The sequence below is a fragment of the Dendrobates tinctorius genome, unplaced genomic scaffold (assembly GCF_039654945.1).
Source record: "Dendrobates tinctorius isolate UK_male_01 unplaced genomic scaffold, ASM3965494v1 ptg000090l, whole genome shotgun sequence".
NCBI classification, from domain to species: Eukaryota; Metazoa; Chordata; class Amphibia; order Anura; family Dendrobatidae; genus Dendrobates; species Dendrobates tinctorius.
The window spans coordinates 10308331-10334869 of record NW_027361758.1 but is presented as its reverse complement, the minus strand read 5'-3'; the positions used below and the strand labels follow the sequence as shown (position 1 = coordinate 10334869).

General features: G+C 43.1%; 1 protein-coding gene across 1 annotated transcript in view; it reads left to right on the top strand.

The window, feature by feature from the left end:
• Positions 1-14114, top strand: part of TCTN2 (tectonic family member 2) — a 42785-nt gene extending 28671 nt beyond the window's left edge. The window contains exons 10-18 of the mRNA XM_073586097.1: positions 2077-2208; positions 3118-3192; positions 4536-4616; positions 7558-7666; positions 8917-9023; positions 10432-10585; positions 11728-11838; positions 12769-12857; positions 13283-14114. Of these exons, the coding sequence (XP_073442198.1) occupies positions 2077-2208; positions 3118-3192; positions 4536-4616; positions 7558-7666; positions 8917-9023; positions 10432-10585; positions 11728-11838; positions 12769-12857; positions 13283-13404 (980 nt within the window). The 3' untranslated portion in view covers positions 13405-14114. The remainder of the gene's footprint in view (positions 1-2076; positions 2209-3117; positions 3193-4535; positions 4617-7557; positions 7667-8916; positions 9024-10431; positions 10586-11727; positions 11839-12768; positions 12858-13282) is intronic.
• Positions 14115-26539: the final 12425 nt, after the last annotated feature.

Here is a 26539-nt window from a genome sequence, read left to right as displayed (position 1 = left end):
ATGAAAAATCTGATATTTGGTGCCTGACATGGGTGTCTTATGGTTTTGGTTAAGATATTAGACCCATGGTATGTTAAGGGAAAGGCTAATTTTGCTGGACAGCATTGATGAGCAATGTGAAATATTATCTGTTCTTTTGTTCTATGATTTAACTTTGCTAAGTTGTGTAATCTTCAATAAAACGAGATTACAAATAATAAAAAAAAGTAAAAATAAAATATACACACATATATATATATATATATATATATATATATATATATATATATATACATACAGTTGTGGCCAAAAGTATTAGCACCCCTGCAATTCTGTCAGATAATACTCAGTTTCTTCCTGAAAATGATTGCAAACACAAATTCTTTGGTATTATTATCTTCATTTAATTTGTCTTAAATGAAAAAGCACAAAAGAGAATGAAGCAAAAGGCAAAACATTGATCATTTCACACAAAACTCCAAAAATGGGCCAGACAAAAGTATTGGCACCCTCAGCCTAATACTTGGTTGCACAACCTTTAGCCAAAATAACTGCGACCAACCGCTTCCGGTAACCATCAATGAGGTTCTTACAGTGCTCTGCTGGAATTTTAGACCATTCTTCTTTGGCAAACTGCTCCAGGTCCCTGATATTTGAAGGGTGCCTTCTCCAAACTGCCATTTTTAGATCTCTCCACAGGTGTTCTATGGGATTCAGGTCTGGACTCATTGCTGGCCACCTTAGAAGTCTCCAGTGCTTTCTCTCATACCATTTCCTAGTGCTTTTTAAAGTGTGTTTTGGGTCATTGTCCTGCTGGAAGACCCATGACCTCTGAGGGAGACCCAGCTTTCTCACACTGGGCCCTATATTATGCTGCAAAATTTGTTGGTAGTCCTCAGACTTCATAATTCCATGCACACGGTCAAGCAGTCCAGTGCCAGAGGCAGCAAAGCAACCCCAAAACATCAGGGAACCTCCGCCATGTTTGACTGTAGGGACCGTGTTCTTTTCTTTGAATGCCTCTTTTTTCTCCTGTAAACTCTATGTTGATGCCTTTGCCCAAAAAGCTCTTCTTTTGACTCATCTGACCAGAGAACATTCTTCCAAAACGTTTTAGGCTTTTTCAGGTAAGTTTTGGCAAACTCCAGCCTGGCTTTTTTTATGTCTCGGGGTAAGAAGTGGGGTCTTCCTGGGTCTCCTACCATACAGTCCCTTTTCATTCAGACGCCGACGGATAGTACGGGTTGACACTGTTGTACCCTCGGACTGCAGGGCAGCTTGAACTTGTTTGGATGTTAGTCGAGGTTTTTTATCCAACATCCGCACAATCTTACGTTGAAATCTCTTGTCAATTTTTCTTTTCCGTCCACATCTAGGGAGGTTAGCCACAGTGCCATGGCCTTTAAACTTCTTGATGACACTGCGCATGGTAGACACAGGAACATTCAGGTCTTTGGAGATGGACTTGTAGCCTTGAGATTGCTCATGCTTCCTCACAATTTGGTTTCTCAAGTGCTCAGACAGTTCTTTGGTCTTCTTTCTTTTCTCCATGCTCAATGTGGTACACACAAGGACACAGGACAGAGGTTGAGTCAACTTTAATCCATGTCAACTGGCTGCAAGTGTGATTTAGTGATTGCCAACAACTGTTAGGTGCCACAGGTAAGTTACAGGTGCTGTTAATTACACAAATTAGAGAAGCATCACATGATTTTTCGAACAGTGTAAATACTTTTGTCCACCCTCTTTTTTTATGTTTGGTGTGGAATTATATCCAATTTGGCTTTAGGACAATTGTTTTTGTGTTTTTTCATTTAAGACAAATTAAATGAAGATAATAATACCAAAGAATTTGTGTTTGCAATCATTTTCAGGAAGAAACTGAGTATTATCTGACAGAGTATCAAGGGTGTCAATACTTTTGGCCACAACTGTGTGTATGTATATGTGTATATATATATATATATATATATATATATATATATATATATATATATATATCATATTCTAATTGTTCCAGGTTGTAATCTAGGAATAACACTTATTATCAACCACATGTAATATGGTGCAGCATTGTAACACTTCTATTTTCTATAGGACCCACCCTACCAGAAGTCTTACTGTGTGAAGTGAATGTGTCAGCAGACTACATATTTGTCTGGGAAGCCAATAAAATAAAGGAAATCCAGGTCACCATTGAGACTGCTAACATCACTCTTACTCATCGGGGTAATATAGATTTTATTACTTTGACTGTCAGTTCATGTTTACCAATCTAAGTCATTAGAATGGTTATTGTCCTCTATTAATGGGATATACCATGAATGTCTGATATTTGTGGGTCACGCCTTTTGTATGTAGAGAATAAAGGTGCCCATAAGCTCGTTGAGCAGGCAGGTGTCTCTTCTGATCTACCCATATACATGCACAGTTGCTTACATATGCGTTTATTTTCAGTTGTAAAAGTAGATTAACTTTCTGCAACACTTCTGGGCCAAAAGTATCTGACATTAAAATGTAACATGCCTGATCCTTCTGTCCTCTTGACAACATCTACTGGGGGAGAGTTGGGAAGGCCCCATACATATGAAATGGTTGGCCAATAACCGCACAGTCATCAGGTTCAGTTGATGTTGTTCTAATGTGTGCAAGGATACTTGTCTATTGCACTTAAACACACGGGCTGATGACCGGATCATGCAGCTTTATATGAAAATCCCTATTATAATTGCCAGACCTGAATTAACAAGCATTTTTCACCTATTGTGTCCCCCCATTTCCTTGTAGATTGTAAGCTTGCGAGCAGGGACCTCACTCCTAATGTCACTGTTTGGATTGTCTTAACTTGTATTGAATTTATTGTCTGTACATGTCCCCGCTTAATTGTAAAGTGCTGCGGAATATGTTGGCGCTATATAAATAAAAATTATTATTATTATTATTATTAAGGATCTTAACATATTCTGAGATTATACTAAACCCTCTTTCAACTTGTTAAAATCCATTATTTTATATCCACATAAAATGCGTGTGTGATTATGTTTTCTCAACGTTGTGAAAGTTACGATTTGCTTGTTCTTATGGGTTTTTGCACTTAATCATTTGCAAATAATTAATAATATTGGATTCTTTTCACAGCAAAAGTGTCTCAAAGATTCGCAGCTACATTTCTCACCAACAACAGAACAACAGATGTCCTCTCTGGAAATCCAGGTATTAAAAATGGAACTAATAGATATCTTTAACATTTTGGGTCTGGCCGCTATTGTTTTTCTCTGCAGTGGTGCGTGCAGAACCACTTATAGTTGTGTCACCGCTTGGATCTCCAGTGTGATTTGTCATGTTGATGCGGAGTAGCTAGTAAGTATGTCTCGCCTTGGGTAGTAGTCAGAGTACCGGGGCGGTAGAAGAGTTAGATTGACGATCCATGACAGAAACCAAGGTCTGAGATACTTTGGTTAGATCATCCACAGACTGGGAGAGACGTATGGCCCATTTTGAAGGAGGGAATAAGCTCTCATCGCGGGCTGTGTAAGAGGCACATGCAAAATAAGTAACTTGAGGAGGCTGGCGTGTGCGATCTGGAATTGTGGATGTAGGAGGGAGCTATTCCTCTGCTTTTGGGAGAGTAAATGGTGCTGGCCGACAGAGAGGAGTGAGTAGAGCCAACACGTGAGCAGGTGACCACACAAACATGATGGGCTAGATGGATGAGGCTGGACCGACAAAGCACACAAATCTGATAGGCCTGATTAGGAGAGAAGGTGCATTTTGCCAGAGCCAGGTAGGCCGCAATAAAAGTCTGGGGCTAGATTAGTCCTGAATGTGATGGCGGACTGGAAACGCTGCAGTTTGTGCTGGAAGCCAGGAAGGAGAGCCACTGCACAATGAAGGACAGAAATTTGGCACAATCCCCTGGAGTGAAGTTTGCCAGCGCTACGCGGAAGCTGCGGGGATGGATGTTGGAACATGGGGTAACATACATATCTGTCCTGAAGCTGGAATCTTCGGGTCCATATTCACAGGAGGCCCTAGGGATGATGTTTTGAGTTCTCAACTTTAATTATATATTTTTTCTCTATACATACCAATTCTTAACCTAATTGTGTAAAATGATATTTCTCTACCCTACTTTTAAGCAAAAATTGAGCACAACATTGTAAAATTTATTTTTTTTTTTTTTTTTTTTAAAGTCCACTCTCATATTTCAGAGACATTTTTGAAAATCCATAGGACAATATTATTGATTGTTTTGAGCCTCGACTTTACTTGTGTTAAATCTTCCTCATATGAGTTAGTATTTGGTTCATTCAGAATCCACCCAGAAATATGGAAGTATCTTCACTTTGAGGTTTTCTGATCGTTTTTGAAGAAAAAAGTCAGATATGGATCCTAAATGGATCACAGGTAAAGATAAACCTGAGGCGTCTTCTTTTTTTTGTAATCCATTCCCAGCTTTGGTATAAAAAATCTGGAAACATACGCCCATAGTTCGCTGTTCTAATAATCATAATGAATATTTTCTGTGTTTTTTTTTTTTTTTTTTTTATGTGCAGGCTACCAAATTGGAAAACCTGTGATAGCTGCAAATGGAAGGGTGCCATTTACCAAGGCCGCTCTCAGTGTCTTTAAACCAGGTAAAATTTGCATGCATATATATACACACTGCTCAAAAAAATAAAGGGAACACTCAAATAGCACATCCAAGATCTGAATGAATGAAATATTCTCATTGAACACTTTGTTCTGTACAAAGTTGAATGTTCTGACAACAAAATCACACAAAGATCATCAATGGAAATCAAATTTATTAACCAATGGATAATGGTCTGGATTTAGAGTCACACACAAAATTAAAGTGGAATGTAATGCCCTTAAAACAAGTCAAAATGATGCTCCGTATTGTGTGTGGCCTCCATGTGCCTGTATGACCTCCCTACAATACCTGGGCATGCTCCTGAAGAGGCGGCAGATGGCCTCCTGAGGGATCTCCTCCCAGACCTGGACTAAAGCATCCGCCAACTCCTGGACAGTCTGTGGTGCAACGTGACGTTGGTGGATGGAGCAAGACATGATGTCCTAGATATGCTCAATCGGATTCAGGTCTGGGGAACAGGCGGGCCAGTCCATAGCTTCAATGCCTTCTTCTTGCAGGAACTGCTGACACACTCCAGCCACATGAGGTCTGGGCAAGAGGAACCCAGGGCCAACCGCACCAGCATATGGTCTCACAAGGGGTCTGAGGATCTCATCTCGGTACCTAATGGCAGTCTAGCTACCTCTGGCGAGCACATGGAGGGCTGTGCGGCCCTCCAAAGAAATGCCACCTCACTCCATTACTGACCTACTGCCAAACCGGTCATGCTGAACAATGTTGCAGGCAGCAGATCGCTCTCCACGGTGTCTCCAGACTCTGTCACATGCTCAGTGTGAACCTGCTTTCATCTGTGAAGAGCACAGGGCGCCAGTGGTGAATTTGCCAATCCTATTATTCTGTGGCAAATGCCAAGCGTCCTGCACGGTGTTGGGCTGTGAGCACAACCCCCATCTGTGGACGTCGGGCACTCAGACCATCCTCATGGAGTTGGTTTCTCACCGTTTGTGCAGACACATGCACATTTGTGGCCTGCTTGAGGTCATATTGCAGGGCTCTGTCAGTGCTCCTCCTATTCTTCCTTGCACAAAGGCGGAGGTAGCGGCCCTGCTGCTGAGTTGTTGCCCTCCTAAGGGCCCCGTCACACATAGCGACTCACCAGCGATCCCGACAACGATGTGAACTTGTCAGGATCGCTGGTGTGTCGCTACATGATCGCTGGTGAGCTGCCAAACAGGCAGCTTCACCAGCGATCAGGACAGCGACACGCGGGTAACAAGCGACGCACGTCGCTTAGTTACCCACTGTGTACCTTAATTACCAGCGCGCTGGTGCAGGGAGCTGGTAACCAAGGTACACATTGGGTTTCTAAGGGCCGCGCGGCACTTAGAAACCCAATGTGTACCTTGGTTACCAGGCTGCAGCTCGCTGATCGCTGGTCTCCCGCCTGTCACACGCAGCGATGCGTGCTGGCCAGCGGGAGACCAGCGATCAAAAAAATGTCCTGGCCATTCCAGGAAGATCTGCGATACCCGGCAGGGGGGCCGGTCGCTGAAAAGTGTCACACACAGCGATCTCGCTGGTGAGATCGCTATTGCGTCACAAAACTTGTGACTCAGCAGCGATCTCGCTAGCGAGATCGCTGTGTGTGACGGGGGCTTAAGGCCCCCTCCACGTCTCCTGGTGTACTGGCCTGTCTCCTGGTAGCGCCTCCAGCCTCTGGAACACTACACTGACAGACACAGCAATCCTTCTTGCCACAGCTCGCACTGATGTGCCATCCTGGATGAGCTGCACTACCTGAGCCACTTGTGTGGGTTGTAGAGTCCGTCTCATGCTACCACGAGTGTGAAAGCACATCTAACAACATTCAAAAGTGACCAAAACATCAGCCAGAAAGCATTGGTACTGAGATGTGTTCTGTGGTTCCCACCTGCAGAACCACTCCATTATTGAGGGTGTCTTGATAATTGCCAATAATTTCTATCTGTTGTCTATTCCATTTGCACAACAGCATGTGAAATTGTCAATCAGTGTTGCTTCCTAAGTGGACAGTTTGATTTCACAGAAGTTTGATTTACTTGGAGTTATATTCTGTTGTTTAAGTATTCCCTTTATTTTTTTGACGTGTGTGTGTGTGTGTGTGTGTGTGTGTGTGTGTGTATATATATATATATATATAATATAAAAAATCTAATATTTTTAGCGGAGAATGGTATATACTTTGGTGTTATTTAACGGGAATTGGTCAGTAGGATAAACACTCCTAGCTCATCTATATGGGCATATAGGTCATAGGCTGAATAAAATGGATAACAGAAATCAAAGTGTCAATATCTTATTCCAGAGAAATCCATGTTTTTTTTATATGTAAATAAGCTGTCCAGGACTATGGGGTGGACACAGATCTACAGGAGAATCTGTCTGCAGAGATTATTTTAAATGGAACGGGGCATTACGAGTGTGATGCGTAATGGTTACCAGTGTGATGGCCGCTGTCTCCTATCCCAGTCTCCCTACAGAGTTGTGTGTGATTATACCTGACACATCAGCAGGTTCCTCTCAGCTTCAGCTTGCATCTCACATGCAGACATATTTTCAACATTTTGGCAATATAGTAGAGCTGTGAGAGCTGCAGCAAATGTGTTTGTAAGAAGACAAAGTTCAGTTCTACTGTCCTGTGTTACTTACTTGTCTCACACTGGTAATGTTTCCTTTTCATTTATAATAATCTAATCTCTGGAGGTAAAGTCTCATGCAGATCAGTGTCCGCCCCCATAGCCTGGAATAGCTCCTGTACATATAAAGAAAAAGTTGGATTTCTCTGCAATAAGACATTGGATCGCAGATATCAAAGTGTCACTTTATTCAGCTTCCTATGACTTGTGTGTGGCCATATAGACGGCTTAGGAGGGTTCATCCTACTGACAGTATCCTTTTAATGTGCTGTAATTGAGAATACCTTATTATATCTTCTTTTTCAGTTTTTGATAGCTCCTGCTCTAGTATAACACATACCCCAATTCTATTTGGAGAAAATTCATTTTCTGGGTGTCTCTTGCAAGTGGTTGATGAGAACTGCACACAGCTTAGGTGAGTTATAATCTACAATTGTTAGATTACTTTGATGATATAAATGGCCACTACCAGGTGCATAAACGTTAGAGAGGAGGAGTACACTACTCGTGTCCTGCCACGTACTTTTCTGTGTTCCCTAACTGTCAGTACACAGTCATGCTTTGACCGTTAAGAAAGACTTGGCCGTCAATAGAAGAAAATACTGTAGTTTATGGAAGTTGCAGAAAACTCCTTGTCCCCCAATAGGAAGAGTCACGAAAATGAAACCCCCACCTGTCACAAGTATGTGTCAGATATTGTCAATATGATCAAAATGTCTCAAATGACAAAACCCCTTTAAATTATATTGTTCTACAATCTGACAGTGTCGCCTTCGGACCAGAAGAGATTATACAGTCTTGTGTTACACAGATTATGTAGTTACAACTGAGCTAAACAGAGGCACTGCTTTATTATATTGGGGACCAGTGCAAAAGCTAAACTATGAGGCAGGGGAGGGGGGGGATTCAAGTTAGCAACATTATTCTCCAACTATCCTAGGGCACAAGCTGAGCATCCTAAGGGTAAGTTCACACTAGGCGTTTTTTCGGCAAGTTTTGCTTGTTTTTTTTTTTGCTGCATATTTGGCTATGATTTGGCATGCTAGATTTGTCTCTTATGCACATGATGTTAAAGTTTAGTGCAAAAAGAAAAAGAGTTATTCTACAGAATCAGGTTTTGACACAAAACCCCAAAACATGAGGGCTTTCGTTTTGCTGCAGATTTTCTGCGTTTTGTTCACCACCCATTTATGTCAATGGATGAAAAAAACATGAAAGAAGTGACTTGCTGCATTGTGCAAAAAACATGCAACGCACAAAATACTGATGACAAAAAAGCCCAATGTGTGTGCATGAGATTTCTGATATCTCATAGACCTAGCTGATACTATAAAATGCAGCTGAAAATTTGCATAAAAACGCATTAAAAAGACGCATGAACTTACCCTAATATTTGTGGATTCTATAAGAAAAGGACATTAATAAAACCGTGACATATTCTGATGGTGTTTTTTTTTCTTGGTAGCATTGCTCTTAGAGAAGAACAGCTCTGAAGTACATGGTACTGTAGTACGGAGCAGCAGAGACTCTATGTCTCTCCATATAAGCTTTAGCCTTAATCCTGCCCCCACTTGTCTGACAATAAGGATCAGTTTATCGAGTAAGCCTGGTACTTGTATAATAAGAATGATGTACGGTATATGACATTCTCTTCTATATTTGCAGGGAAAATGTCCTTTCCTGGTTTAATAAATCTCTACTTTCCGTCAATCACGTATCCATGAGGGGAAACTCAAATGTCAGTGATCTAAGCGAATGGATATCAATAATCTGTAAGTTAGTATCTGTGATGATGAAAGCGCTCCTCCATGTAGGACAATGGAGGAAACTATATTTGTGCCACTGCTGGATTGTGCCATATTGTGGTACTGTGCTGTGAACTCAGCATCCTGCCTGAAGATTAACGCTTACCAGTAAAGTACAAGTGCATTTTGGGATAGATGTGACATTTCGATCTCTTGTTACAGGATTTTTGTATGATTGCAGCAACCAAAAAAACAATAATTTTGGTGTTCTTGATTTTGTTTTTCATTTACAATGTCTACCCATCAGGGTAATTATTTTTATATTTTGATCAGACTTTTATGAAGCCTGTAATACCACATCTGTGTATTTTTTAAATTTTCTTATCTTTATTTTCAATTGGGCAGACGGAGGCGATTTGAACTTTTTACACTTTTTTTTTCCAAAATTTTTTAATACATTTTTTCTTTTACATTTCCCTGTTCTTGTTAGTCCCCTTAGTGAAGTTGAAGCTGCGAGGGCCTGATCGCTTGTGCTATATACAGCAATGCCACAGTATTGCTGCATATAGTAAAAATCTTAGTTTCCTTTGAAGCCTGGCCACAGGCAGCGTTTCAAAGGAACTCCGTGACGACAAGCACGGGGGTCCTCAGAGTAACACACTGGCGACCAGCCATCAAGTCACCGGTGCGCCGATGGGCACATGGAATGATGCACTCCATGCGGGCGCGTGTTAAATGCCGCTGTCAGAGTTTGACAGCGGCATTTAACAGATTAACAATCGTTGTTAGAGGCAGGTACTCTCTGTAACACACAGCCTTGATCTGCTGCGTACGGGGTGGGTTCACCCTGTGATCCCACTCCATACACCTCTTCTGACTGCACTGTCAATGTACGGCGGATGTCATGAAGGGGTACAGAGTAACCTGTCAGCAGGTTTTTGGACCCCAAACTATCGTGAGCTATGTAAAATCCCTGAAATGTTGATTACATCTAGTCCTGTGTTTTGTAAGTCCGTCGCTCAGTTTTATAGGAATCTATCTAATTTTTATACAAAATGAGCTGCAAATGCAGGATCTTGGTTGGCACCTATAGCTCTCCAGCCTCTCTCCCTCTATTCTGCCCACCGCTGGCCTCTTGTTCATGACTGACAGGTCACACTTCTCTGTGACCAGTTCTCCTGCACCATCCTGTCCTTATTGCATTTTATAATGCAACAGCCTAGTGTCCATCCTGATTAGTTCACAGAGGATGGACAGATCTATAGCAAACCATCAGTAGTGGGTTTGTACAGGTTTACAGCCTCTTCAAGAGAAAAAAAAAAAAAGCATCCGCTGAACTATAAGACACAGTTTGTGAGAAAGCTCGAACTTGTATGATTGTGCTTTATTTCTTTTAATCTGCATTGCTCATTTAATTTGGTGTGATTTCTTCTAGATGAAGAATACAATACAACGTGTCCAGAGAACTGCGGCACAGAAAATGTAATGTGTACAAGGGTGCCATCACACATCACCATTGAGATCTTAACAGCTGTAACGGGAGCTGTGGAGGGCATTCCTCAGGAAGAAATTCTGGCAGCTAAGTTTAGGTCAGGATCCAGTATAGTTCATTGATCATATCTACTTTACTGCTCCTGATAAACACCACCATACTCTTTTTGCCTTAGCAGCTGTTATTTTAGCTTATTAATAACAAATGGTTAATATTTTTACATTTCTATAAAATCTTTGCTTCTTAGAGGGGCTGTCCACCACTTGGACTATGCTCTCTAAAATACCATACTCACGATATAAAATATAACTATATACTCACCTGCCTCATCAGTGCCATTCCAATGATGTCTTTGCCAGGACTCCTGAGCTTTCCATGAGATTGTTATGCCGCATGAGCCCTACAGCCAATTAGCAACCACTCTTGGGCTGCAGCGCTCTCACTTACTTCAGATGTCCGTGTTTCATCTGAAGAAAGTGTGAGCAAGGCAGCCCAATGATGGCCACTGATTGGCAGCAGGGCCATAGCCATGTCACAGGAGCCTCGGGAGACCCGGTGCCGACATCGCTATAGTAGTGTCTGTGCTAGAGGTGAGTATTTGATGTTTTTATTTTATATTGGAGCATATAATATTTAAAGGGGTTGTCCAGGCTTGGGGTTCAAGTCTGCAGTCACTCTATGTGACTGCAGACTTGTGAATCCTCAGTGTGCTCTGTCAGTTGGGAGAGAGAGGTCATGTAACAGCAAGTATGTTGATTTGCATACTACATTTAGCCACATTCCAACTAAACGTGTCCAGCCTAGCTCAAGTCACTTGTATTGAGCGAGGCCGCGCATGTCTTGTTGGCATGTGACTGTGTATTGCATCCTTGTGGCGCCAGCAGCGTAGAATCATGACAGTGTACATTTTACTTAATCTTAGGATTCAGGGGTCCGCAATCACCTAGTGACTGCAGAATTGAACCCCAAACCTGGACAACCCCTTTAAGAAGCGGTTGTTTGCGTAGTGGACAACCCATTTTAACTATTAATGTTTCAGCCTTTAATTGTCAACTATGTTTCTGCAATAATTAAACAGATCCGTGTCCAGATTTTTACAGCAGATTCAAACTGTTGGCAGAAATTGTGCAGCCCTAACGGTGCCCTAACTTTCTAAACTAATGGGTTTTACTCTTACTTGCTAATAAAAAAAGTCTAATTTGCCACAACATCACCATATTTTATACGTTTCTTTTCCAGCTTCTCAGCGGTTAATATAAATTGTGTGTCTGCCTGTAACTTGTCCCTTCCACTCACGGCCTCCGTACAGTTCATCAGAGTCCCAGCCCAGGTGCCCTTGAGTGTTACAAGGTATTGTAACCTATGGAACTGGGGTAATTATTATAGATACACAGATCAGCCATAACATTATCGCCTAATATTCTGTACAATTGCAGGACAAAGTAAGTGCACGTGCCTATATTTCTCCACTGATTAACTGATTGTTATACACTAAAGCTAATGGCGCACATTTGTGCCGTGCTTGTCTTTTCTTGAGCATGTTAAGGACATATCGCACCAAACTTTACTGTAACTGCAAATATGATAGGATTTGTGTAGCGCTGAGGACGGGTTTGGACCATTCCTCCACGAAAGTATGTTTCAATCCATGAACCCTTCTGTGATGCCGTGCATCCGCAGCCCTCTTAATAACATGCCATAGCATTTACACATGGTTAAAGGGGACTTTTCATGTGAAAAAAAACTCAATTAACCTGTAGTTATGGGGTTCATTTCCAGGTGAATAACGTTCTGAACCTGCTCGGCGTCTGCACGGAGACCCCTGCTGCTGGAAGGAAATTAACTTTATCCCCCTCCCCTCCCCGGCAGCGTTTGGGCTCCAGCTATGGAGGCGGCAACGTTACAGTCATCACTCCGTGTATAGAGTGCAGCAGCTGTAACCGATCCTCCCAGCACTGACTGACAGCCGGCTCTAATGCCTAACCGCTGTCAGTCAGGGCCAGGAACACGGTTACAGCCTATTCCTGGGGGAATAAAGTTAATTTCCTCCCACATTGGGGATCTAATTGCGGGCACCAGGTAGGTTCAGAACATTATTAACCTGCAGATTAACAGCATTTTTTCACATGACCTGTTCCCTTTAAACTCAAGTGTCTGGCTTGGCTATTCCAAAATAGACTCAGCCTTAATGTTATGACTGATTAGTGTGGATATTCTAGTCTAATAAATGAGAAATCCTATCACCATTTTAATAACTATTAAACATCCTACTGTATCTAGATTTCAATTGACGGATACAGAATATGACTGTGAGAAAAATGACGTGTGCTGGCAGCAGCTTGCTTACCCACTGACCAAGTATTACACAGGTAAGGGGCTATAATCCCCCACAGGAGCGTTAACACTTTGCTGCCACGTGTGCGGCTTTTATACTGTTTGGTTAAGAGATTTCACAGAATTTTCAATTGGTCGGTTGGACTGTTTTTGACCCTGTTTTCCCATTAGGGAAAATCCACAGCATCAATCCCAGGTCTCCTACATCCAGCCCACACTTTCAGCTGCTCACAGTTTAAACACAGAGAAGCACGAGTGGCCATGACCTTTTTTACATCACACGCCTTTTACTTTAGTCTGCTTATTAACCCTTTTACTAAAAGAAGGCACTATATAGTAGTACTGTCCAGTTGTGCCACACATTGCAGGTCCACAGATCAGCTCCTCATATACTGTTATTCTGTACAAGTATTTATTTATTTTGATTAAGAATTGTTTATTTTTTTTATTTTTTTTTTAGGAGAGCCACAACATGTCACTTTGGCTAAAGGATTAATTCTGGTCTTCTTTTTTATAAGCGCAGCAGTCCTTGGAACACTATGGAAAATGATACGTAAAGCATGGAATGAAACTACCTTTTAAACGAAGCTTCCAATAAAAGAAAAAGATTCTCTAACATTAGACTATTAAAGGGGTTGTCTACTGCTCAGACAGCGCCTTCTCATTCGGCTTCTTATCCCCAGAAAAATAACTGTTTTACTCACCTATGATGCAGGGGCTGTGCCAGTGGCGTCGACACTTACCTTCCCGGAGATTGCTTGACATTATTATGTCATGCGATCCCTGTGGCTAATCAGCGTGCTCTTCAGCCCCCGTCCTTCGGACAAATCAGACATCAAGAGGAAGCAAGAGCTGCGGCTACCCGCTCACAATATTATGTCTTTCGATCCCCAGAAGAACTAGTGCCAACACCGCTGGGACGGCACCTGCAGTGGAGGTGAATATAAGTCATTATTTTATGGGGAAACATGCTGAGAGAGAAGGGGTTGTCCAAGTAGTGGACAACCCCTTTAATAGTGCCTAATGGACTTGCTAAGATCACCTAGCTATTCCATGTATCTTGTGTTTACACACATCCGTGTGAAGTGTCGATGTGTTATCCCATTTTTTTTATGGGACAGCACACAGCACCATGGGTATGTCCTACATCGAATTAGAATAGGACCTTGTTCATGTCCATATAGAGCACACTACGAATAAGGACAAGTTGTTGCCAGAAACACATCAGTGAACGCAATATGTGAAAAATTTTATTATGTACAGTGATTTGATAAAGTATGTACCCCCCTTGGCATTTTTCATGTTTTGCTACCTGACAACCAGGAATTCCACAGATTTTTTTTGAAGGTTTGCATCAGTTCATGTAAAGAACATTTCTACAACTGTGAACATTTGGTTTTCTTTATATTGCGACGTAAATAACAAAATAACTGAAAACTTCAATGCATAACTTCCCTAAAGTCACTATTTTGTAGAGCCTCCTTTTGCCGCAATTAAAGCTGTAAGTGGCTTTGGATAAGTTTCTATGAGCTTTCCACATTTTACCACTGGGATTTTTGCCCACTCCTCAAGACAAAACTGCTCCAACTCCTTCAAGTTAGATGGTTTCCGCTGGTGAACAGCAATCTTCAACTCTGACTGCAAATTCTCAATTGGATTAAAGTCTGGGCTTTGACTCGGCCACTCCAAAACATTTAGGCTATGTGCACATAGCAGAAAATTTCTGCTTAAAAACCGGACTCCCTTCCCAGAAACCGCGCGGTTTTTTTCTGCACGTTTTCCGCGGTTTTTGCGCAAAAAAAGTGTGTTTTTTATGCGTTTTTTCCACGAGGTTCCTGACACATAGAAATAGCCAGAAATGCGGAAAAATCCGCAAAATTAATGAGCATGGTGCATTTTTTACCGCAAAGTGTTTTTTTCGCAGTTAAAAAAGGCATCAATATGCACAAAAAGTGCAAAATGCATAGAAATGAATGGGAAGCTTATTTTTAGCATTTTTTGAGCTAATTTTTTGGCAAATCCGCTAAAAAAAACGCTGTGTACACAGCCTTGCGCGTTTCTCCTTAAACCACTCGAGTGTTGCTTTAGCAGTATGGTTTGGGTCATTGTCTTGTTGGAAGGTGAACTTCTATCCAGTTTCAAATCACTGACAAATAAGTTTTGCTCAAGAATATTGCTGTATTTTGCACCATTTCCCCTGTCCCTGCTGCTGAAAAACATTCACACAGCAAGATGATGCCACCAAGTTTCACTGTGGGGATGGTGCTCCTGGGGTGATGAGATGTTGATTTGGCACCAGACATAGCATTTAACTTGGTTGCCAAAAAGATCAATTTTGGTTTAATCTGACCACAGCACCTTTCTCCATACATTTGTGGAGTATCCCAAATGTCTTTTGGCAAACTCAAAACGAGCCTTACAATTTTTTTTTGGTGTGTAGGTAAGGCTAGTTTCACACTAGCGTTTATGAGCGCAGCGACGGCCTGTGCACGGCCGACGCTAAGCCCCGCCCCCGCCGGTAGCTCCGCCCACCGGCGCATGACGCTGCATGCTCCCTGCGTCCCCTATCTTTATCACAGGGGGAGCAGGCCGTGCGCAGTATGCGCTTGGCGGCGCATGCGCCTTTTTGACGGTGCGCCGACGCAACCAAACTGCAGCAGGTTGCGTTTGGCGCAGGTCGGCGCACCGTCAAAAGGACGCATGCGCCGCCAAACGCATACTGCGCACGGCCTGCGCCCCCTGTGATAAAGATAGGGGACGCAGGGCGCATGCAGCGTCATGCACCGGTGGGCGGAGCTACCGGCGGGGGCGGGGCTTAGCGGCGGCCGTGCACAGGCCGTCGCTGCGCTCATAAACGCTAGTGTGAAACTAGCCTAAAGGGTTTTTTCTGCCCACTCTTCCATAAAGGCTACCTCTATGGAGTGTATGGCTTAGTGTGGTCGTATGGACAGATACTCCTTCAGGGTTACCTTTGGGCTTTGTGCTTCTTCTCTGACTAATGCCCTCCTTTCCTGGGCTGTGACTTTTGGTGGACCCTCTCTTGCCAGGTTTGTTGTGGTAACATGTTCTTCTCATTTGATGATGATAGATTTGATGGTGCTCTGTGGGATCAACAGAGATTGGGATATTTTTTTAGAACCCACCTTTGTCCCTGACTTGTTTGGAGTTCTCCTTGGTCTTCATGGTGTTGTTTGGTTAGTGGTACCTTACTTAATGGTGTTGCAGCCTCTGTGGCTTTTCAGAAAAGGTGTGTATATACTGACAGTCCATGTGACACTTAGTGAAAGGAAGTCCACCCGTATGCGATCTAAACATGTGACTTATGAAGGTAAGTCCTTTCCCGAGAAATTTTTAGGTGCTTCATAGCAAAAGGGGTGAACACATAAGCACATGCCAATTTGTGATCCCATAAATTTAATTTATGCCTATATTTTTATCACTTCACCAACTTCGACAATAGTGCTGATGTATCACACACAAATCAGATCACAAAAATATTTAAACACAGGTTGTAATGTAACAAAATAGGTAAAAAGTCAACGGGAGTGAATACTTTCATGAGCCACTGTAACTCTTAACATGGTTTTTCAATAAGGAAAAAACATTTTAAAAGGATCACGGAATTGCAGTTTCCACTCTAATTTTTCCACACCAGAAATAGGACCTGCTCTGAGTTTCACGGATCTCATTCTGATCCGTTATCTTAATGGAGGTCTGAATAGATCCATTTTACTCAGAGTTTGTGTATCGTCCCATAAAAAAATCAGGCATCATATAGACACTTCACATGGATGTGTGAACGCAAACTAAGAAGTGATCTTCTCCATTACTTCATGTTTTATAGCACATATGACCGCAGCAATATTTATATTGTAAATACTATTTGTTTCCTTGAAATGGTATATAAGGGTGTAAATATATTGTCCACATGAAATTATTTTATGACAATTTTCACATACAGGTACCAAGATAAATTTTACGTTTGACATAGAAAAATGGATTTTTAGCCTTTTTTATTTATAGTTCCATTTCTTCCTCATTACTTAACTGAATTGTATTTTTAATTTGCATATTTCGTTTTTTATTTGTTATCTTCATTTTTATTTATTATTTATTTTTATTTTTTTATAAATCATTAGTAACATAAAGCTAGATAGAAGTGAGAGGACAGTGCCCAATGGGATCAGGGGATTCTAACAGGATCAAAATGTCAAAGATCCTGGCCAGCACTGTTCTCTTTAAGGCTATGTGCACACGTTGCCTATTTTCTTGCAGAAATTTCTGCAAGGTTTCTGCATCTCTTGGCAGAAAAATATAGCGGAAGATACGTTTTTATGCATTCTTTTATGCGTTTTTGTAAATCCACAGAACTAAATAAAGATATTTTTTTTTTAAAAAAGAATTGTGATGTCATTTCCTTGTTCAACCTCTGTTTTCATTCTCCATTGAAGACCATAATGTCATCACATACTATGTTCAAATATAATATTTACACACACAACGCAAATATAAGTGAATATATATATTACCTAGCTCAAGGTTTAGTAATGATTAAGTGTCAGCCAGATACCCTCATTAATAAGACGGTACATAGAGTTAAATAAAGACACACACACTAGGCTATATAGGAGCATTAACATAATTAACCTACATATGCTGTAATAAAACAGCAACTGTCAGAAATCCACGTGAAACGCAATATCTATTTATTTAAAAAAAAATTGTGTGGGCTCCTGCATAATTTTCATAACCAGCAGAGGGAAAGCCGACGGCTGAGGTTTATATTCTGGGAAGATGCCAATAGCCATAAAAGTTCCAAGGCTACTAATAATCAGCAAACAGCTGTTTGCTTAGCCTTTTGTGGCTAGTTTACAGGGGAACCCCAGAAAAAATTGACATAGGGTCCGCCTATAAAATCGAATCAGCAAAGGTTAGGCAGACAGCTGCGGACTGATATTAATAGCCTAGGAAGAAAGGGGCCATGGATTTTGGCACCCTCCCAGGCTAAAAACATCAGCTCTCAGCCACCCCAGAAGTGGCAAATCTTATAGATTCGCCAATTCTGACACTTAGCCTCGCTCTTTGCACTTGGCCTGTAGTGGTGGCAAGTCGGGTTCATATTTGTGGGGTTGATGTCACCTTTGTATTGTCGGGTGACATCAAGCCCACAGGTTACTAATGGAGAGGTGTCTATAAGACACATCCATTTACTAACCCCATAGTGATATTGTATAAAACACCCAAAATAAAGTCCTTTATTTAAAATAATCACACAGACTCCTTTACTGAATCTAAATTTACCATACTTACTGAACACCTAATCCCCGACGCCCTCGTCTCCTGCAATCTAAAAACATTAAACCAACATATAATACTATCCTGTCCGCTGTAGTTCATTTAATACCAAGTGTCCCACGGTGATCTCACATGTAGAACAGTCACATCGGGAGATGTGACTGCTCTACCCGGCCTCCGGTGATACTGCGAGAGCAATTTACTCCTGTCAGTGTATCACTGAGAGTTCACCGGAGTTCGTGCTCTCACGCAGCGGTGCAGTGACACACTGTGGGGGGGATACCTCCTGTCAGTGTATCACCGGGGGTCGGGTAGAGCGGTCACATCTCCCATTGTGACGGTTCTACACGAGAGATCGTCATGGGGCACTCGTTATTAAATGGATGACGTGGACAGGGAGTATATGTTGGTTTATTTATATTGTTTGCAGGAGACGTGGGCGTCGGGAATAAGGTGTTCGGTGAGTATGTATTTTGTATTTGAAAATGTATGGAATTATGTAAATGGTTAGATTTATTTTTTTTTTAAATTGAACAAAGGCGCCGGATGGTGAGACTATTCACCCATCATCGGCTCATGCGGTCTCTGTTGTATGTGACAAAAGACGTAGCCGGATGGGAGTAGTAGTCCCATCAGATGATGCCTGAGTACAGTCACTATGGGCTGTTCGTCACATGGATACTGTTACGACACCGGCCCCCGATCCCGTGATACTCACCCTCCTCCTCGACATGCCGCTGACCGGGGGCCTCCTAGCATCTCTCCTGTACTTCCTGTGTTATGAATGGGGACCGAGGAGGATAGCAGGCCCAAGCTAAGCCACAGAAAACCAGAGAGGTTGGTAACTAAGCAGATGCAGACCCCTAATCCTGTCCACACTAGCAGTAGGCGTGGAGCGTGCCTACGATGATCCTAGATGCCTCGGCACAGCTGGAGAGCTAACTAAGTCTAAAGCAAGAAAGGGGATATCTAAAGTGACCCGGAGCAGACCCCAAAGGGATAGCCCCCCAAACATATATTGTCGGTGAGACAAGATGAAAACACAAACGCAGGCAGAAAAATAGACTGAGCAAATGATGGGCCCACACTGACTACAAAGGACAGGAACGGAAAGACACTGTCTGCAATCACGCAGAAAACCCTGCAAAAAGTCCAACACGTCTAATGCACAAAAACACTGAAGTCGCACGACTTCGCCCCCACTATATCAGCACTCTAGTATATTCTGAAAGCAAAGCAAAAAGAGACCAATATAACGGGACAAAACAAACTGGCACATGCAGTAACATATGGGCGGTGATTCAACACAGCCCCAGCCGGAGCTGGCTGACCCACACAAAGCAGAGAAACAAAACCAGATCAAATGCAAACAGAATAACAAATTACTTTGCTGAACATGCAGGGAAAGAGCAGGAGACATCAGACCTCAGAGGGCACAGGAAGAAAATCACCAGCAGGGATAGAGGGAGTCAGCTGTCTTAAATCCCAATCAGAAACCTCAGATCTCCAATCGTCTTCCTCATTATCAGGTGGCAAGCCTCTGTGAATCAGATCAGCTCCACTACCTCCAGTAACCACCAGAGGGAGTCCAGAAAGAGAACTCCCAACCCTTCTGTCAATCTGACCAGCTCCACTACCTTCAGTAATCACCAGAGGGAAGCCAGAGAGAGAATTCACAACATTCCTGCTTTTCTGCCACATCGGGGATCTCGTTGCACACGCGCCGGGCAGCTTAGGCCACGGCCATGCGTTTCCTCAGCGCTTTATGTGTCCAGAAGTTCCTGACCCGAAAGATCCCTCCCTGCGTGCGGCGAGTACCAGGTATATCAGGCTGCTTCCTGCAAGAGGAAGCGCCTGATTATTGCGCTAGTGTTTGTCCTGGGGTCAGACTTGGTTCCAGTACGGGTGCTCTTTCTATAACTCAGGTCCCCGTGTGCGCTCTGCTCACTCCAATCCCCAGTGTGCTTCCCTGTGTGTGCTCTGCCCACTTCTGGTCCCTGTGTGCTGCTATTGTGCCCTCTGCTCACCCCTATCCCCAGTGTGCGCTCTGCCTACTCCTGATCCCTGTGTGCTGTAAGTGTGCGCTCTGCTCACCACTGTTCCCAGTGTGCGCTCCGCTCACTCCTGCTTTCTCATGTGCTTCCCTGGGCGATCTCGGCTCTGACCTGATCCCAGCTCTGCCTTCCTACCATGCAAATGAACCACCTGCTGTAAAAACAAGGGCACCAACTCAGAAGAGGATGGCAACTTTGGCAGTGGTACAAGATGGACCATCTTGGAAAATCTATCACAGATCACCCAGATAGCAGTCATTCTCTGAGAGACAGGGAGGTCGGAAATAAAATCCATTGAGATATGGGTCCATGGCCTCCTGGGCACCGGCAGTGGCACCAACAATCCACTAGAATGAGAACGGGGTTTGGACCGAGAACAAGTCCCACAGGACTGCACAAAATTCCTGACATCACGAGATAAAGCAGGCCACCAAAAAGACCGACTCACCAAATCTCTGGTACCAAAAATACCAGGATGACCAGCTAACGCGGAGCAATGAATTTCAGACATTACTCTTCTCCTCCACTGGTCGAGGACATACAATTTCCCCATAGGGCATTGTTCAGGTTTGTCCTCCTGAAATTCCTCCAGGGCAAGTCTCAAATCGGGTGAAATAGCGAAAAGGACAACACCCTCATTTAGAATAGTAGTAGGCTCAGTCATATCAAGAGAATCCGCAAAGAAACTCCTAGAGAGGGCATCCGTCTTAATATTCTTAGTGCCCGGAAGAAAGGAGACCACAAAATTAAAACGCTTGAAAAACAAGGCCCACCTAGCTTGTCTAGGGTTCAAGCGTTTGGCTGATTCAAGATAAATCAAATTCTTGTGGTCGGTGAGGACCACAACTTGATGTCTAGCTCCTTCCAACTAATGTCTCCACTCTTCAAATGCCCACTTCATGGCCAACAATTCCCGATTCCCCACGTCATAGTTACGTTCAGATGGAGAAAATTTTAGAGAAAAGAAGGCACAGGGATTCATCTTAGAGGTTACCGGACCTCTTTGAGACAAAACGGCTCCTGCACCAATCTCAGAAGCATCTACAGTTGTGGCCAAAAGTATTCACACCCCTGCAATTCTGTCAGATAATACTCAGTTTCTTCCTGAAAATGATTGCAAACACAAATTCTTTGGTATTATTATCTTCATTTAATTTGTCTTAAATGAAAAAACACAAAAGAGAATGAAGCAAAAAGCAAAACATTGATCATTTCACACAAAACTCCAAAAATGGGCCAGACAAAAGTATTAGCACCCTCAGCCTAATACTTGGTTGCACAACCTTTAGCCAAAATAACTGTGACCAACCGTTTCTGGTAACCATCAATGAGTTTCTTACAATGCTCTGCTGGAATTTTAGACCATTCTTCTTTGGCAAACTGCTCCAGGTCGCTGATATTTGAAGGGTGCCTTCTCCAAACTGCCATTTTTAGATCTCTCCACAGGTGTTCTATGGGATTCAGGTCTGGACTCATTGCTGGCCACCTTAGAAGTCTCCAGTGCTTTCTCTCAAACCATTTTCTAGTGCTTTTTGATGTGTGTTTTAGGTCATTGTCCTGCTGGAAGACCCATTACCTCTGAGGGAGACCCAGCTTTCTCACACTGGGCCCTACATTATGCTGCAAAACTTGTTGGTAGTCTTCAGACTTCATAATGCCATGCACACGGTCAAGCAGTCCAGTGCCAGAGGCAGCAAAGCAACCCCAAAACATCAGGCAACCTCCGCCATGTTTGACTGTAGGGACCGTGTTCTTTTCTTTGAATGCCTCTTTTTTTCTCCTGTAAACTCTATGTTGATGCCTTTGCCCAAAAAGCTCTACTTTTGTCTCATCTGACCAGAGAACATTCTTCCAAAACATTTTAGGCTTTTTCAGGTAAGTTTTGGCAAACTCCAGAATGGCTTTTTTATGTCTCGGGGTAAGAAGTGGGGTCTTCCTGGGTCTCCTACCATACAGTCCCTTTTCATTCAGACGCCGACGGATAGTATGGGTTGACACTGTTGTACCCTCTGACTGCAGGGCAGCTTGAACTAGTTTGGATGTTAGTCGAGGTTCTTTATCCAACATCCGCACAATCTTGCGTTGAAATCTCTTGTCAATTTTTCTTTTCCGTCCACATCTAGGGAGGTTAGCCACAGTGCCATGGGCTTTAAACTTCTTGATGACACTGCGCACGGTAGACACAGGAATATTCAGATCTTTGGAGATGGACTTGTAGCCTTGAGATTGCTCATGCTTCCTCACAATTTGGTTTCTCAAGTTCTCAGACAGTTCTTTGGTCTTCTTTCTTTTCTCCATGCTCAATGTGGTACACACCAGGCCACAGGACAGAGGTTGAGTCAACTTTAATCCATGTCACCTGGCTACAAGCATGATTTAGTTATTGCCAACACCTGTTAGGTGCCACAGGTAAGTTACAGGTGCTGTTAATTACACAAATTAGAGAAGCATCACATGATTTTTCGAACAGTGCCAATACTTTTGTCCACCCTCTTTTTTATGTTTGGTGTGGAATTATATCCAATTTGGCTTTAGGACAATTCTCTTTGTGTTTTTTCATTTAAGACATATTAAATGAGATAATAATACCAAAGAATTTGTGTTTGAAATCATTTTCAGGAAGAAACTGAGTATTATCTGATGGAATTGCAGGGGTGTCAATACTTTTGGCCACAACTGTATCTCCACCTGAAATGGAAGTGAAACCTCAGGTTGCCGTAGAACCGGAGCAGAAGTGAATCTCCACTTAAGCTCCTGAAATGCTGAGACAGCCTCTGGAGGTCAATTCACCACATCAACGCCCTTTTTGGTCAAATCCGTCAGTGGTTTAACAATACCAGAAGAATTACTTAGAAATTTACGGTAGAAATTAGCAAAACCCAAAAACTTCTGGAGAGCCTTCAGAGAAGTGGGCTGAACCCAATCATAAATGGCCTGCACCTTGGCGGGGTCCATTTCAATAGCAGACGGGGACAAAATGAATCCCAAAAACAAAATCCTCTGTACACCAAAGAGACGTTTCGATCCCTTAACATACAGAGTATTTTCCTTCAAAATCCGGAACACAGTCTGGACATGTTCATATCATCCAGATAAATGATCAAAAACTTATCCACAAAGTCCCGGAAAATATCGTTCATAAAAGATTGGAAGAGGGAAGGCGCATTAGCGAGCCCAAAAGGCATCACCATTTACTCAAAATGTCCCTCCGGAGTATTAAACGCCGTCTTCCATTCATCCCCGTGCTTGATGCAAATAAGATTATATGACCCCCTGAGGTCAAGTTTGGTAAACCAACAAGCACTTTTAACTCTGTAAATTAAATCAGAAATCAGGGGTAACGGGTACAGATATTTAACAGTGATTTTGCTAAGGGAACGATAGTCAATTCATGGCCTTAATGAGCCATCTTTCATGGCCATGAAAAAAAAACCTAGCACCTAACGGTGAAGAGGAGGGTCTGATATGACCCTTCTCCAAAGACTCCTTGATATAAGATCGCATAGCATCATGTTCGGGTACCGATAAATTGAAAAGCCGACCCTTGGGAAATTTACAACCGGGCATTAACTTAATTGCGCAGTCATAACTCCTATGAGGGGGCAAAGACGCGGACTTACTCTCACTAAATACATCAGCAAAATCAGCCAAATAGTCAGGAACATCATGAGACTGGGGAGAGGTGGAGAAAACAGGAGTGTCACTAAGAACACATTGACAACCCCAACTCACCACAGACACAGTTTTCCAATCCAAAACAGGAATGTGGGTTTGCAACCAAGGAAAATCCAGTACAATAATATCATGTAAATTGTGCAACACCAAAAATTTACAATTCTCTTGGTGGTCTGGGGCGACCCGCATTATCACCTGGGTCCAAAACTGGGGTTTATTCCCCGCCAAAGGGGTAGCATCAATACCCCTCAAAGGAATAGGGGTCCGCAGGGGCACCATAGGAAAACCACAAAGTTTGGCAAAGTCAAAATCCATCAGATTCAAAGCTGCTCCTGAATCAACAAAAGCCTTAGCAGAAAATATAAACAAGGAGCAGATCAAGGTAACTGCCAAAAGGAACTTAGGTTGTAAGAGGTGTCTCCACAAAAGAAGCACAACTTATTAGGCCTTCTAAACTCTTGATGTTGCGCCCTAGACAAAACCCTATCACATTGCATGAGTTCAGAAGTTTGTTTGAAAGGCAGCACCGCCTCTCGTGTAGTTTTACGAACACGTAAACGCCGATCAACTTGAATGGCTAATGACATAGAGTCGTCAAGACCAGAGGGGACAGGAAATCCCACCATAACATCCTTTACGATTTCTGCCACACCTTTCTGAAAGAGAGCTGCTAGGGCATCATCATTCTATTTAGTAAGGACCGCCCATTTTCAGAATTTTTGACAATATATCTCTGCAGAATCCTGACCCTGGTTCAATGCCAATAAGGGTTTTCTTAGCTTGATCAATAGCATTAGGTTCATCATACAACAACCCTAGGACTTGAAAAAACGCATCCACATTAGCCAGAATAGGATCTCCAGATGTCAGAGAAAAAGCCCAGTCCTGGGAATCGCCGAACTGCAGGTAGATGACAATTTTAACCTGCTGCACCGTGCTCCCCAATTAGTTAGGTTTCAAAGCGAAAAATAATTTACAATCATTCTTAAAATTCAAAAATTAGACCGATCCCCACAAAACACATCAGGAGTAGGGATCTTTGGATCTACAGCAGATGATTGAGCGAGATAGGCAGAAATTCTCCGCACTTCCACAGCAAGTTGCTCAACACAATTGGAAAGGGTCAAAAAAGGAAGATGGCAAAAAAAAGACCAAGCCGCCAGGAAACCAGAAAGGTTTGTCACTTAGCGGATTGCAGACTCCTAATCCTAACAACACAATTAACAGGAGCCGTGGAACGTACCTATGTTGCCCTAGATGCCTCGGCACAGCTAGAGAACTAATTAAACCTAAGGCAAGAAAGGTGAAATCTAAACTGCACCAGAGTAAAACCCCAAAGAAATAAATAGTCCCCAAGCATATATTGTCAGTGAGACAAGACGAGGCACAAACATAGGCAGAAAATAGACTGAGCATATGGTGGGGCCCAAACTAGATAGGATAGGAAAGGAAAGACACTGTCTGCAATCACGCAAAAACCCTAAAACAATCCAACACGTCTGATGTACAAAAACACTGAGGTCACACGACCTCTCCCCCGCTATATCAGCATTCTGGTGTGAACTGGCAGCAAAGCAAAAGAGACTAATATAACAGGGGACTGAACCAACTGACACAAGCTGTAACATATGGAGCGGAGTCCAGCATGGCCCCAGCAGGGAGCACGCTAAACTCTCACAGAAAAGCAGAAAGAGGCAAAACCAGATCAGATGCAAAGGATTAGCAAAAGAACAACCTAACTGACAAATGCAGGATCAGGCAGGAGACAGCAGACCTCAAAATGCACAGGAAGAAACTAATCACCAGCATCAACTGAGGGAAGCTTGCTCACTTATATCCTCACAGTCAGTAACCCCTGATTTCCAATCATCGTCATCAGGTGGCAGACTTCTGTCAACCCGGCCAGCTCCACTACCCACAGTAACCACCAGAGGGAGCCCCGACTCAGAATTCAGATCCAAAGAATTCACAACTAGAGTTGAGCGATACCGTCCGATACTTCAAAGTATCAGATCGGAATGGATCGGCCAATCTTTAAAAAAAGTATCGGTATCGCCGATTCCGATACCGGAAGTCCCATTCAAGTCTATGGGACTTCCGGTATCGGAATAAGAAAAACCCTGTTTTTGCCTTGTACAGCCTCTCTGGGGTCTGTACGGGCCTTTTGGGGGGCTGTGCCGGCCTGCCAGGGGGTCTGTGCAGGCTCCGGGGGTCTGTGCCGGCCTGCCGGGGGGCTGTGCCGGCCTGCCGGTGGTCTGTGCAGGCTCCGGTGGGCTGTGCCGGCCTGCCGGGGGGCTGTGCCGGCCTGCCGGTGGTCTGTGCAGGCTGCGGGGGGCTGTGCCGGCCTGCCGGGGGGCTGTGCCGGCCTGCCGGTGGTCTGTGCAGGCTCCAGGGGGCTGTGCCGGCCTGCCGGTGGTCTGTGCAGGCTTCGGGGATCTGTGCAGGCATCGTCCGATGGGACTACAAGTCCCATCGGGCGATGCCTGCTACCATGACAGTGATTGACACATTAGCCAATGATGGGACAGTAGTAGTCCCATCATCCGGCTAATGTGTTAAATGTTAAAAAAAAAAAAAAATACTACATGCATGCTACATACATACTACATGCTACATACATACTACATGCTACATACATACTACATATATACTACATGCATGCTACATACATACTACATGCTACATACATACTA